The sequence below is a fragment of the Coregonus clupeaformis genome, unplaced genomic scaffold, assembly GCF_020615455.1.
Source record: "Coregonus clupeaformis isolate EN_2021a unplaced genomic scaffold, ASM2061545v1 scaf2004, whole genome shotgun sequence".
NCBI classification, from domain to species: domain Eukaryota; kingdom Metazoa; phylum Chordata; class Actinopteri; order Salmoniformes; family Salmonidae; genus Coregonus; species Coregonus clupeaformis.
The window spans coordinates 82,501-97,156 of NW_025535458.1; the positions used below are offsets into that span (position 1 = coordinate 82,501).

Genomic DNA, 14,656 nt, shown 5'->3' on the forward strand with positions numbered 1-14,656 from the left:
TATATACAGGGTCAGTTCCAGGGTCAGTAGCTATATACAGGGTCAGTTCCAGGGTCAGTAGCTATATACAGGGACAGTTCCAGGGTCAGTAGCTATATACAGGGTCAGTTCCAGGGTCAGTAGCTATATACAGGGTCAGTTCCAGGGTCAGTAGCTATATACAGGGACAGTAGCTATATACAGGGTCAGTTCCAGGGTCAGTAGCTATATACAGGGTCAGTTCCAGGGTCAGTAGCTATATACAGGGTCAGTTCCAGGGTCGTAGCTATATACAGGGTCAGTAGCTATATACAGGGTCAGTTCCAGGGTCAGTAGCTATATACAGGGACAATTCCAGGGTCAGTAGCTATATAGGCCAGGGTCAGTAGCTATATACAGGGTCAGTAGCTATATACAGGGACACGGGTCAGTTCCAGGGTCAGTAGCTATATACAGGGACAGTTCCAGGGTCAGTAGCTATATACAGGGTCAGTTCCATGGTCAGTAGCTATATACAGGGTCAGTTCCAGGGTCAGTAGCTATATACAGGGTCAGTTCCAGGGTCAGTAGCTATATACAGGGTCAGTTCCAGGGTCAGTAGCTATATACAGGGTCAGTAGCTATATACAGGGTCAGTTCCAGGGTCAGTAGCTATATACAGGGTCAGTTCCAGGGTCAGTAGCTATATACAGGGGACAGTTCCAGGGTCAGTAGCTATATACAGGACAGTTCCAGGGTCAGTAGCAATATACAGGGACAGTTCCAGGGTCAGTAGCTATATACAGGGTCAGTAGCTATATACAGGGACAGTTCCAGGGTTAGTAGCTATATACAGTTCCAGGGTCAGTAGCTATATACAGGGTCAGTAGCTATATACAGGGTCAGTAGCTATATACAGGGTCAGTAGATATATACAGGGACAGTTCCAGGGTCAGTAGCTATATACAGGGTCAGTAGCTATATACAGGGTCAGTAGATATATACAGGGACAGTTCCAGGGTCAGTAGCTATATACAGGGTCAGTAGCTATATACAGGGTCAGTTCCAGGGTCAGTAGCTATATACAGGGACAGTTCCAGGGTCAGTAGCTATATACAGGGTCAGTTCCAGGGTCAGTAGCTATATACAGTTCCAGGGTCAGTAGCTATATACAGGGACAGTTCCAGGGTCAGTAGCTATATACAGGGTCAGTAGCTATATATACAGGGTCAGTTCCAGGGTCAGTAGCTATATACAGGGACAGTTCCAGGGTCAGTAGCTATATACAGGGACAGTTCCAGGGTCAGTAGCTATATACAGGGTCAGTTCCAGGGTCAGTAGCTATATACAGGGTCAGTTCCAGGGTCAGTAGCTATATACAGGGTCAGTTCCAGGGTCAGTAGCTATATACAGGGACAGTAGCTATATACAGGGACAGTATCTATATACAGGGTCAGTTCCAGGGTCAGTAGCTATATACAGGGACAGTTCCAGGGTCAGTAGCTATATACAGGGTCAGTAGCATTACAGGGTCAGTAGCTATATACAGGGTCAGTTCCAGGGTCAGTAGCTATATACAGGGTCAGTTCCAGGGTCAGTAGCTATATACAGGGTCAGTTCCAGGGTCAGTAGCTATATACAGGGACAGTTCCAGGGTGGGACAGTAGCTATATACAGGGTCAGTTCCAGGGTCAGTAGCTATATACAGGGACAGTTCCAGGGTCAGTAGCTATATACAGGGACAGTTCCAGGGTCAGTAGCTATATCCAGGGTCAGTTCCAGGGTCAGTAGCTATATACAGGGACAGTAGCTATATACAGGGACAGTTCCAGGGTCAGTAGCTATATACAGGGTCAGTTCCAGGGTCAGTAGCTATATACAGGGTCAGTTCCAGGGTCAGTAGCTATATACAGTTCCAGGGTCAGTAGCTATATACAGGGACAGTTCCAGGGTCAGTAGCTACATACAGGGACAGTTCCAGGGTCAGTAGATATATACAGGGTCAGTTCCAGGGTCAGTAGCTATATACAGGGTCAGTTCCAGGGTCAGTAGCTATATACAGGGTCAGTTCCAGGGTCAGTAGCTATATACAGGGTCAGTTCCAGGGTCAGTAGCTATATACAGGGTCAGTTCCAGGGTCAGTAGCTATATACAGGGTCAGTTCCAGGGTCAGTAGCTATATACAGGGACAGTTCCAGGGTCAGTAGCTATATACAGGGACAAGTAGTTCCAGGGTCAGAGCTATATACAGGGTCAGTTCCAGGGTCAGTAGCTATATACAGGGACAGTTCCAGGGTCAGTAGCTATATACAGGGTCAGTTCCAGGGTCAGTAGCTATATACAGGGACAGTTCCAGGGTCAGTAGCTATATACAGGGTCAGTTCCAGGGTCAGTAGCTATATACAGGGTCAGTTCCAGGGTCAGTAGCTATATGCAGGGTCAGTTCCAGGGTCAGTAGCTATATACAGGGTCAGTTCCAGGGTCAGTAGCTATATACAGGGTCAGTTCCAGGGTCAGTAGCTATATACAGGGTCAGTCTTCCAGGGTCAGTAGCTATATACAGGGTCAGTTCCAGGGTCAGTAGCTATATACAGGGTCAGTAGCTATATACAGGGTCAGTTACAGGGTCAGTAGCTATATACAGGGTCAGTAGCTATATGGGGGTCAGTTCAGGGTCAGTAGCTATATACAGGGTCAGTTCCAGGGTCAGTAGCTATATACAGGGTCAGTTCAGGGTCAGTAGCTATATACAGGGTCAGTTCCAGGGTCAGTAGCTATATAAGGGGTGTTCCAGGGTCAGTGCTATATACAGGGGTCAGTTCCAGGGTCAGTAGCTATATACAGGGTCAGTAGCTATATACAGGGTCAGTAGATATATACAGGGTCAGTTCCAGGGTCAGTAGCTATATACAGGGTCAGTTCCAGGGTCAGTAGCTATATACAGGGACAGTTCCAGGGTCAGTAGCTATATACAGGGTCAGTTCCAGGGTCAGTAGCTATATACAGGGACAGTTCCAGGGTCAGTAGCTATATACAGGGTCAGTTCCAGGGTCAGTAGCTATATACAGGGTCAGTAGCTATATACAGGGACAGTTCCAGGGTCAGTATCTACCTGCGACTTGTGTGCTAGCTGCTGGTTAAGGGCCTTGAGGTCTTCCAGCTGTTGTCGTAGCTCCACCAGAGCATCCTGTTTCTCACACATATCCTTCTCTAACATCTTCATAGACAGCTCCATCTCCTGCTTCATACCAATCTGAACCTCCAACTCCTTCTCTACATCCTGGAGGGGGAGAGAGAGAAACAGGGATGGGTTAATACAGGATGGATGGGTTAATACAGGATGGATGGGTTAATACAGGATGGATGGATGGGTTAATACAGGATGGATGGGTTAATACAGGATGGATGGATGGGTTAATACAGGATGGATGGGTTAATACAGGATGGATGGGTTAATACAGGATGGATGGGTTAATACAGGATGGATGGATGGGTTAATACAGGATGGATGGGTTAATACAGGATGGATGGGTTAATACAGGATGGATGGATGGGTTAATACAGGATGGATGGATGGATGGGTTAATACAGGATGGATGGATGGATGGGTTAATACAGGATGGATGGATGGATGGGTTAATACAGGATGGATGGATGGATGGGTTAATACAGGATGGATGGATGGATGGGTTAATACAGGATGGATGGATGGATGGGTTAATACAGGATGGATGGATGGGTTAATACAGGATGGAGGGGGGAGGGAGGGAGGAGGGAGGGAGGGGAGGGAGGGAGGAGGGAGGGATGGAGAGATGAGGGAGGGAGGGGTTAATAGAGGGAGGGGTTAATCCAGGATGGAGGGAATATGATATTATTCAGAGATCAAGGGAGAGAGAAACTGACCAATCGTAGCTGAGTTTCCTCCTTGAGCTGTTTGCGTGCCTTCCCCAACACCTGTCCATCTGCCGAGCCGTTCCCTGCCCACGGCGCCTGGGGGGGACCTGCCGAGCCGTTCCCTGCCCACGACTCCTGGGGGGGGACGTCATCATTATTACACCCTACACTTGACATCCACATGTGATTTCTGCTATCAGAATACGAAGATCACATTGAAAAGACGGGTCTAGACGTGGTCATGGTCGCCTTGTGGTCTGACTGTGTTCAGGACGTGGTCATGGTCGCCTTGTGGTCTGACTGTTCAGGACGTGGTCATGGTCGCATTGTGTGTGGATTTCTCCTCGGTATGGATGCAAATCAGGCTACCGAATACACATTCAGTGGGTGACATCATCAGCACTCCGCCCTCAAGTCTCCAGAAAACTTGTGTTTTGGGAGCGAGAGGCACCTTTTCATTATGACGTTGGATGAAATACGTTCCTAGCGTGTGAGGAACGTGTTTGCTTGCCTCAAATGCTAGTCAGCTAGCTAATATACACTGCTCAAAAAAATAAAGGGAACACTAAAATAACATCCTAGATCTGAATGAATGAAATAATCTTATTAAATACTTTTTTCTTTACCTAGTTGAATGTGCTGACAACAAAATCACACAGAAATTATCAATGGAAATCAAATTTATCAACCCATGGAGGTCTGGATTTGGAGTCACCCTCAAAATTAAAGTGGAAAACCACACTACAGGCTGATCCAACTTTGATGTAATGTCCTTAAAACAAGTCAAAATGAGGCTCAGTAGTGTGTGTGGCTTCCACGTGCCTGTTTGACCTCCCTACAACGCCTGGGCATGCTCCTGATGAGGTGGCGGATGGTCTCCTGAGGGATCTCCTCCCAGACCTGGACTAAAGCATTCTGTGGTGCAACGTGGCGTTGGTGGATGGAGCGAGACATGATGGCCCAGATGTGCCCAATTGGATTCAGGTCTGGGGAACGGGCGGGCCAGTCCATAGCATCAATGCCTTCCTCTTGCAGGAACTGCTGACACACTCCAGCCACATGAGGTCCAGCATTGTCTTGCATTAGGAGGAACCCAGGGCCAAATGCACCAGCATATGGTCTCACAAGGGGTCTGAGGATCTCATCTCGGTACCTAATGGCAGTCAGGCATCCTCTGGCGAGCCATGGAAGGCTGTGCGGCCCCCCAAAGAAAATGCCACCCCACACTATGACTGACCCACCGCCAAACCGGTCATGCTGAAGGATGTTGCAGGCAGCAGGCGTTCTCCACGGCGTCTCCAGACTCTGTCACGTCTGTCACGTGCTCAGTGTGAACTGCTTTCATCTGTGAAGAGCACAGGGCGCCAGTAGCAAATTTGCCAATATTGGTGTTCTCTGGCAAATGCCAAACGTCCTGCACGTGTTGGGCTGCTAAGCACAACCCCCCACCTGTGGACGTCGGGCCTCATACCACCCTCATGGAGTCTGTTTCTGACCGTTTGAGCAGACACATGCACATTTGTGGCCTGCTGGAGGTCATTTTGCAGGGCTCTGGCAGTGCTCCTCCTGCTCCTCCTTGCACAAAGGCGGAGGTAGCAGTCCTGCTGCTGGGTTGTTGCCCTCCTCACGGCCTCCTCCACGTCTCCTGATGTACTGGCCTGTCTCCTGGTAGCGCCTCCATGCTCTGGACACTACGCTGACAGACACAGCAAACCTTCTTGCCACAGCTCGCATTGATGTGCCATCCTGGATGAGCTGCACTACCTGAGCCACTTGTGTGGGTTGTAGACTCCGTCTCATGCTACCACTAGAGTGAAAGCACCACCAGCATTCAAAAGTGACCAAAACATCAGCCAGGAAGCATAGGAACTGAGAAGTGGTCTGTGGTCACCACCTGCAAAACCAGTCCTTTATTGGGGGGTGTCTTGCTAATTGCCTATAATTTCCACCTGTTGTCTATTCCATTTGCACAACAGCATGTGACATTTATTGTCAATCAGTGTTGCTTCCTAAGTGGACAGTTTGATTTCACAGAAGTGTGATTGACTTGGAGTTACATTGTGTTTTTTAAATGTTCCCTTTATTCTTTTGAGCAGTGTATATGTACTTTTCTTTGGCTAGAGTTCTGCTAACCCCTTTGCAATCCCTTTAGCGTTGCTAGGTCTGTGTGGAGAGAGAGGACTCAAGTAGCGAATAAATGACATAAATGTAAAATGTAATGTAAATGAATCAAACTATAAAAATGGACACAGCGTATCACATTTCACAAACAAAACATTAAAATACCGTTATAGAAGGTAAAGTAAAACCCCAAACCGGTCGATGGCATCAATACAAGTACATCATAAAATACGGTATATAGCACCCAGAACTACTAGCTACAGATGTTGTATATCAAATCAAATTGTATTTGTCACATGCTCCGAATACAACAGGTGTAGACCTTACAGTGAAATGCTTACTGACAAGCCCTTAACCAACAATGCAATTTTACCAACAACAACAAACAAAAAAACATTACTTTAAATAAAAGAAGAAATAAAAGTAAAAAATAATTAAAGAGCTGCAGTAAAATAACAGTAGGGAGGCTATATACAGGGGGTACCGGCTATATACAGGGGGTACCGGGTATATACAGGGGGTACCGGGTATATACAGGGGGTGCGGGTATATACAGGGGGTACGGGTATATACAGGGGTACCGCTACAGGGAGTACGGGTTATATACAGGGGTACCGGGTATATACAGGGGTACCGGGTATATACAGGGTACCAGTACAGAGGCTATATACAGGGGTGCAGTACAGAGGCTATATACAGGGGGTACCGGACAGAGTCTATATACAGGGGGTACCGGTACAGAGTCTATCATATACAAGGGGTACCGGTACAGAGTCAATGTGAAATAACAGTAGGAGGCTATATACAGGGGTACCGGTACAGAGGCTATATACAGGGGTACGGTACAGAGGCTATATACAGGGGGTACGGTACAGAGTCAATGTGTAATAACAGTAGGGAGGCTATATACAGGGGGTACCGGTACAGAGGCTATATACAGAATTGCGTACAGAGGCTATATACAGGGGGACGGTACAGAGGCTATATACAGGATTTGCGGTACAGAGGCTATATACAGGGGGTACCCGGTACAGAGTCTATATACAGGGGGAAGTGCCGGTACAGAGGCTATATACAGGGTCCGGTACAGAGCTATATACAGGGTGCCGGTATAGAGTCAATGTGAAATAACAGTAGGGAGGCTATATACAGGGGTACGGTACAGAGGCTATATACAGGGGGTACGGTACAGAAGCTCTATACAGGGAGTAGCGGTCAGTCAATGTGAAATAACAGTAGGGAGGCTATATACAGGGGTACGTACAGAGGCTATATACAGGGGGTACCGGTACAAGGCTATATACAGGGGGTACGGTACAGAGTCTATATACAGGGGGTACCCGGTACAGAGGCTATATACAGGGTACGGTACAGAGGCTATATACAGGAAATTGCGGACAGAGGCTATATACAGGGTACCGGTACAGAGGCTATATACAGGGGTACGGTACAGAGGCTATATACAGGGGTACGGTACAGAGGCTATATACAGGGGTACCGGTACAGAGGCTATATACAGGGGTACCGGTACAGAGTCTATATACAGGGGTACCGGTACAGAGGCTATATACAGGTACCGGTACAGAGGCTATATACAGGGGCCGGTACAGAGTCAATGTGTAATAACAGTAGGGAGGCTATATACAGGGGTACCGGTACAGAGGCTATATACAGGGGTACCGGTACAGAGGCTATATACAGGGGGTACCGGTACATAGTCTATATACAGGGGGTACCGGTACAGAGGCTATATACAGGGGGTAACGGTACAGAGGCTATATACAGGGGTACCGGTACAGAGGCTATATACAGGGTACCGGTACAGAGGCTATATACAGGGTACCGGTACAGAGGCTATATACAGGGGGTACCGGTACAGAGGCTATATACAGGGGGTACCGTACAGAGGCTATATACAGGTGGTACCGGTACAGAGGCTATATACAGGGGAAATTTACAGGGGTACGGTACAGAGGCTATATACAGGTGGTACCGGTACAGAGGTACTATATACAGGGGGTACCGGTACAGAGGCTATATACAGGGGTACTGGTACAGGGCTATATACAGGGGGTACCGGTACGGAGGCTATATACAGGGGTTACCGGTACAGAGGCTATATACAGGGGGTACCGGTACAGAGGCTATATGCAGGGAGTACCGGTACAGAGGCTATATACAGGGGGTACGGTACAGAGGCTATATAGGGGTGCTGGTACAGAGTCAATGTTAATAACAGTAGGGAGGCTATATACAGTGGGTACGGTACGAGGCTATATACAGGGGGTACCGGTACAGAGGCTATATACAGGGGGTACGGTACAGAGGCTATATACAGGGGGTACCGGTACAGAGGCTATATCAGGGGTACCAGGTACAGAGTCAATGTGTAATAACAGTAGGGAGGCTATATACAGGGGTACTGTACAGAGTCAATGGGAAATAACAGTAGGGAGGCTATATACAGGGGGTACCGGTACAGAGTCAATGGGAAATAACAGTAGGGAGGCTATATACAGGGGTACGGTACAGAGTCAATGTGAAATAACAGTAGGAGGCTATATACAGGGGCCGGTACAGAGGCTATATACAGGGTACCGGTACAGAGTCAATGTGTAATAACAGTAGGGAGGCTATATACAGGGGGTACCGGTACAGAGTCAATGGGAAATAACAGTAGGGAGGCTATATACAGGGGATACCGGACAGAGTCAATGTGTAACAACAGGGAGGCTATATACAGGGGTACGGTACAGAGTCAATGGGAAATAACAGTGGGAGGCTATATACAGTACCGGTACAGAGTCAATGGGAAATAACAGTAGGGAGGCTATATACGAGGGTACCGGTACAGAGGCTATATACAGGGGGTACCGGTACAGAGTCAATGGGAAATAACAGTAGGGAGGCTATATACAGGGGGTACCGGTACAGAGTCAATGGGAAATAACAGTAGGGAGGCTATATACAGGGGGTACCGGTACAGAGTCAATGTGCGGGGGCACAGGTTAGTCGAGGTAATTGAGGTAATATGTACATGTAGGTATAGTTAAAGTGACTATGCATAGATAATAAACAGAGTAGCAGCAGCGTAAAAGAGGGGTGGGGGGGGGATAGGCAATGCAAATAGTCTGGGTAGCCATTTGATTAGATGTTCTTATGGCTTGGGGGTAGAAGCTGATTACAGACACCTGTGTGTGTCCTTTGACACTATATAAACTAGTGACCCGCAGTGTTTGTCATTAGTGGCGATAGTGAGACTCTCCTTCTTTATCAAGAGGACCTGCCTTACAACAGGCCTACAAGCCCTCAGTCCAGCCTCTCTCAGCCTATTGCGGACAGTCTGAGCACTGATGGAGGGATTGTGCGTTCCTGGTGTAACTCGGGCAGTTGTTGTTGCTATCCTGTACCTGTCCGCAAGTGTGATGTTCGGATGTACCGATCCTGTGCAGGTGTTGTTACACGTGGTCTGCCACTGCGCGGGCAATCAGCTGTCCGTCCTGTCTCCCTGTAGCGCTGTCTTAGGTGTCTCGCAGTACGGACATTGCAATTTATTTCCCTGGCCACATCTGCAGTCCCTCATGCCTCCTTGCAGCATGCCTAAGGCACGTTCACGCAGATGAGCAGGGACCGTGGGCATCTTTCTTTTGGTGTTTTTCAGAGTCCGTAGAAAGGCCTCTTTAGTGTCCTACGTTTTCATAACTGTGACCTTAATTGCCTTCCGTCTGTAAGCTGTTAGTGTCTTAACGACCGTTCCACAGGTGCATGTTCATTAATTGTTTATGGTTCATTGAACAAGCATGGGAAACAGTGTTTAAACCCTTTACAATGAAGATCTGTGAAGTTATTTGGATTTTTACGAATTATCTTTGAAAGACAGGGTCCTGAAAAAGGGACGTTTCTTTTTTTGCTGAGTTTAGATGAAAACTCTCTTGGTAGATAGTGTGGCCTACAGCTTATCATGAGATACTCTACCTCAGGCGAGCAAAACCTCGAGACTTCCTTAGATATCGTGCACCAGCTGTAGTTCGCTGGCTAGCTGCTGTAGTTCGCTGGCTAGCTGCTGTAGTTCGCTGGCTAGCTGCTGTAGTTCGCTGGCTAGCTGCTGTAGTTCGCTGGCTAGCTGCTGTGGTTGCGCTGGCTAGCTGCTGTAGTTCCCTAGCTGCTGTAGTTCGCTGGCTAGCTGCTGTAGTTCGCTGGCTAGCTGCTGTAGTTCGCTGGCTAGATGCTGTAGTTCGCTGGCTACTGCTGTAGTTCGTGGCTAGCTGCTGTAGTTCGCTGGCTAGCTGCTGTAGTTCGCTGGCTAGCTGCTGTGTTCGCTGGCTAGCTGCTGTAGTTGCTGAGCTGCTGTGTTCGCTGGCTAGTCTGCTGTAGTTGCTGGCATAGCTGCTGTAGTTCGCTGGCTAGCTGCTGTGGTTCGCTGGCTAGCTGCTGTAGTTCGCTGGCTAGCTGCTGTAGTTCGCTGGTGCTGCTGTAGTTCGCTGGCTAGCTGCTGTAGTTCGCTGGCTAGCTGCTGTAGTTCGCTGGCTAGCCTGTGGTCGCTGGCTAGCTGCTGTAGTTCGCTGGCTAGCTGCTGTAGTTACTGGTAGCTGAGCGTAGCTGCTGTAGTTCGCTGGCTAGCTGCTGTGTTGCTGGCTAGCTGCTGTAGTTCGCTGGCTAGCTGCTATAGTTCGCTGGCTACTGGCTGTAGTTCGCTGGCTAGCTGCTGTAGTTCGCTGGCTAGCTGCTGTGGTTTCTAGCTGGCTAGCTGCTGTTTCGCTGGCTGGCTGCTGTAGTTCGCTGGCTAGCTGCTGTAGTTCGCTGGCTAGCTGCTGTAGTTGCTGGCTAGCTGCTGTGATCGCTGGCTAGCTCTAGTTCGCTGGCTAGCTGTGTGTTAGCTGGCTAGCTGCTGTAGTTGCTGGCTAGCTTGCTGTGTTGCTGGCTAGCTGCTGTAGTTGCTGGCTAGCTGCTGTGTTCGCTGGCTGCTGCTGTAGTTCGCTGGCTAGCTGCTGTAGTTCGCTGGCTAGCTGCTGTAGTTCGCTGGCTAGCTGCTGTAGTTCGCTGGCTAGCTGCTGTAGTTCGCTGGCTAGCTGCTGTAGTTAGCTGGCTAGCTGCTGTAGTTCGCTGGCTAGCTGCTGTAGTTCGCTGGCTAGCTGCTGTAGTTCGCTGGCTAGCTGCTAGTTGTGGTCCTCTGTAGCTCAGCTGGTAGAGCACGGCGCTTGTAACGCCAAGGTAGTGGGTTCGATCCCCGGGACCACCCCATACACAAAAAAAAATGTATGCACGCATGACTGTAAGTCGCTTTGGATAAAAGCGTCTGCTAAATGGCATATTATTATTATAGCTGCTGTAGTTAGCTGGCTAGATGCTGTAGTTAGCTGGCTAGCTGCTGTAGTTCGCTGGCTAGCTGCTGTAGTTAGCTGGCTAGCTGCTGTGTTGCTGGCTAGCTGCTGTAGTTAGCTGGCTAGCTGCTGTAGGCTGGCTAGCTGCTGTAGTTCGCTGGCTAGCTGCTGTAGTTAGCTGGCTAGCTGCTGTAGTTCGCTGGCTAGCTGCTGTAGTTAGCTGGCTAGCTGCTGTAGTTCGCTGGCTAGCTGCTGTAGTTCGCTGGCTAGCTGCTGTAGTTCGCTGGCTAGCTGCAGTAGTTAGCTGGCTAGCTGCTGTAGTTCGCTGGCTAGCTGCAGTAGTTCGCTGGCTAGCTGCTGTAGTTCGCTGGCTAGCTGCTGTAGTTAGCTGGCTAGCTGCTGTAGTTCGCTGGCTAGCTGCAGTAGTTCGCTGGCTAGCTGCTGTAGTTCGCTACTGCCGTTAACTTGTGTTAACTAACGTGTTCAGATTTTGTCTGCAGAAAGGGACTGAAATGGAAATCTGGACAAAATGTGGACGTAGGTGTAGACGTATGATGTGTTTGGAACTCCATGATCAGAACTCCATGATCAGAACTCCATGATCAGAACTCCATGATCAGAACTCCATGATCAGAACTCCATGATCAGAACTCTGCATTAACTGTCAAGTCTAGACACGGCCTCAGAGCCATCGTCTTATTACACCCTACATATCACAGTAATGAAGCTTTATAAAGAAGTAGCACATCATCATTACTTCAGATGAACAGTGTTAGTCTGTTTTACCTTGCGACTTGACTCTATCTGGTAGGAGCTCTCCTCCTTGACTCGTTCTACATCCTCTTGCAGGGTGATGATCCTGTTGTTGGCGACTGCAAGCTAGACAGACAACACACCAGGGCAGAGTGTAATCAACCTTTATTTACACTGGTTTGTCTCATTGAGATAAAAATCTAATTTGCAAGAGAAACCTGTAATATGTTCCACACCAGTGGAGAAATATCAGATGTACTTTCAGACAACCTAAGCTATTGATTAATGCATTGTTGGGTTTAGAGCTTGGAAGAAACGCACTTCACTTGACATTAAAACATTACAGACAACACACACCAATCCAGAACATGTTCTATTAACTTCTAGAAAACACAACCCAGTTGTAGAACGCATGTTAAATCAAACTGTGGTAAAATAACATAATCAGCCCCCCACCTCTTCAGTGAGCTTGGTGTTGGACTTCTCCATAGCGTCTACTTTGGCCTGCAGGTTGTTGACTGAAGCACTCAGGTGTCTGTTCAGCTCCTCAACATAGTTCTTCTGGTCCAGGATGGCTGTTATCTGGCCATCCCTGGGGGGGGGAGAGAAGTGTTATTAAGGTGGAGGGCTAGTGTTATTAAAATAATAATAAATAAATAAATAAATAAATAATTGGTCATTTAGCAGACGCTCTTATCCAGAGCGACTTACAGGAGCAATTAGGGTTAAGTGCCTTGCTCAAGGGCACATCGACAGATTTTTCACCTAATGGGATTAGAACCAGCGACCTTTCGGTTAATGGCACAACGCTCTTAACCACTAGCTACCTGCCATCCCTAAGGTGGAGGGCTAGTGTTGTTAAGGTGGAGGGCTAGTTTGTTAAGGGCTAGTAGTTATTAAGGTGAGGGGCTAAGTGTTATTAAGGGCTTGTGTTATTAAGGTGAGGGAGTGTTATTAAGGTGGAGGGCTAGTGTTATTAAGGGCTAGTGTTATTAAGGTGGAGGGCTAGTGTTATTAAGGTGGGAGGGACTAGTGTTATTAAGGTGGAGGGCTTCAAAGTGTTATTAAGGGGCTAGTGTTATTAAGGTGGGGGGCTAGTGTTATTAAGGTGGAGGGACTAGTGTTATTATGGTGGAGGGGCTAGTGTTAAGGGGCTGAGTGTTATTAAGGTGGAGGGCTAGTGTTATTAAGGTGGGAGGGCTAGTGGGTTATTAAGTGGAGGGGGAGCTTAGTGTTATTAAGGTGGAGGGGCTAGTGTTATTAAGGTGAGAGGCTAGTGTTATTAAGGTGTAGGGCTAGTGTTATTAAGAACTAGTGTTATTAAGGTGGAGGGGCTAGTGTTATTAAGGTGAGACTAGTGTTATTTGGAGGGCTAGTGTTATGTAAGGTGGAGGGCTAGTGTTATTAAGGTGAGAGGCTAGTGTTATTAAGGTGAGAGGCTAGTGTTATTAAGGTGAGGGGCTAGTGTTATTAAGGTGGAGGGCTAGTGTTATTAAGGTGGAGGGCTAGTGTTATTAAGGTGAGAGGCTAGTGTTATTAAGGTGGAGGGCTAGTGTTATTAAGGTGGAGGGCTAGTGTTATTAAGGTGGGAGGCTAGTGTTATTAAGGTGAGGGGCTAGTGTTATTAAGGGGCTTATGTTATTAAAGGAGGGGCTAGTGTTATTAAGGTGGAGGGCTAGTGTTATTAAGGGGCTAGTAAAGTTATTAAGGTGGAGGGGCTAGTGTTATTAAGGTGGAGGGACTAGTGTTATTAAGGTGGAGGGGCTAGTGTTATTAAGGGGCTAGTGTTTTTAGTTAAGGTGGAGGGCAGTGTTATTAAGGTGGAGCAGCTAGTGTTATTAAGGTGGAGGGCTAGTGTTATTATTAGGTGGAGGGCCAGTGTTGATACAGGTGAGAAGACTGAGTGTTATTAAGGTGAGCTAGTGTTGTTGGTGAGGGCTGAGTGTTTTAAGGTGAGGGCTAGTGTTATTAGGTGAGGGGCTAGTGTTATGTAAGGTGGAGGCTAGTGTTATTAAGGTGGAGGCTAAAAGTGTTATTAGGTGGAGGGCTAGTGTTATTAAGGGTGGAGGGGCTAGTGTTATTAAGGTGGAGGGCTGTGTGTTATTAAGGTGAGGGGCTAGTATTATTAAGGTGAGGGGCATGAGTGTTATTAAGGTGGAGGCTAGTGTTATTAAGGGCTAGTGTTATTAAGGTGAGGGGCTGAGTGTTACTTAAGGTGGAGGGCCAGTGTTATTAAGTGCTAGTGTTTTAAGGTGGAGGATTATGGTGTTATTGGGCTAGTGTTATTAAGGTAACTAGTGTTATTAAGGTGGAGGGCTTGTTATCAGGAGGTGGAGGGCTAGTGTTATTAATGTTGTGGTGGAGGGCTAGTGTTATTAAGGTGAGGGGCTAGTATTATTAAGGTGTGTTTGTGTGGGGCTAGTGTTATTAGGTGGAGGCTAGTGTTATTACAGGGCTAGTGTTATTAAGGTGAGGGGCTAGTGTTATTAAGGTGGAGGGCTGAGTGTTATTAAGGTGGAGTTTTGGCTAGTGTTATTAATTAGTAGAGGTGAGGGCTAGTGTTATTAAGTGTGGGCAGGGCTAGTGTTATTAGGTGGAGGGCTAGTGTT

At 47.8% G+C, this 14,656-nt stretch overlaps 1 protein-coding gene across 5 annotated transcripts in view; it reads right to left on the reverse strand.

Moving 5' to 3' along the window:
- The window catches only part of LOC121584340 (protein RUFY3), a gene marked incomplete at its 5' end in the record, with an annotated part of 26,198 nt that extends 13,559 nt beyond the window's left edge, over positions 1–12,639 (reverse strand). For all 5 annotated transcript variants that reach the window (XR_006659936.1, XR_006659935.1, XM_045219039.1 and 2 more), the window contains 4 exon segments: positions 3,071–3,238; positions 3,862–3,987; positions 12,081–12,173; positions 12,504–12,639. Coding sequence is in view for 3 of the 5 variants with exons in the window: in XM_045219039.1 (XP_045074974.1) it covers positions 3,071–3,238; positions 3,862–3,987; positions 12,081–12,173; positions 12,504–12,639 (523 nt within the window).
- Positions 12,640–14,656: the final 2,017 nt, after the last annotated feature.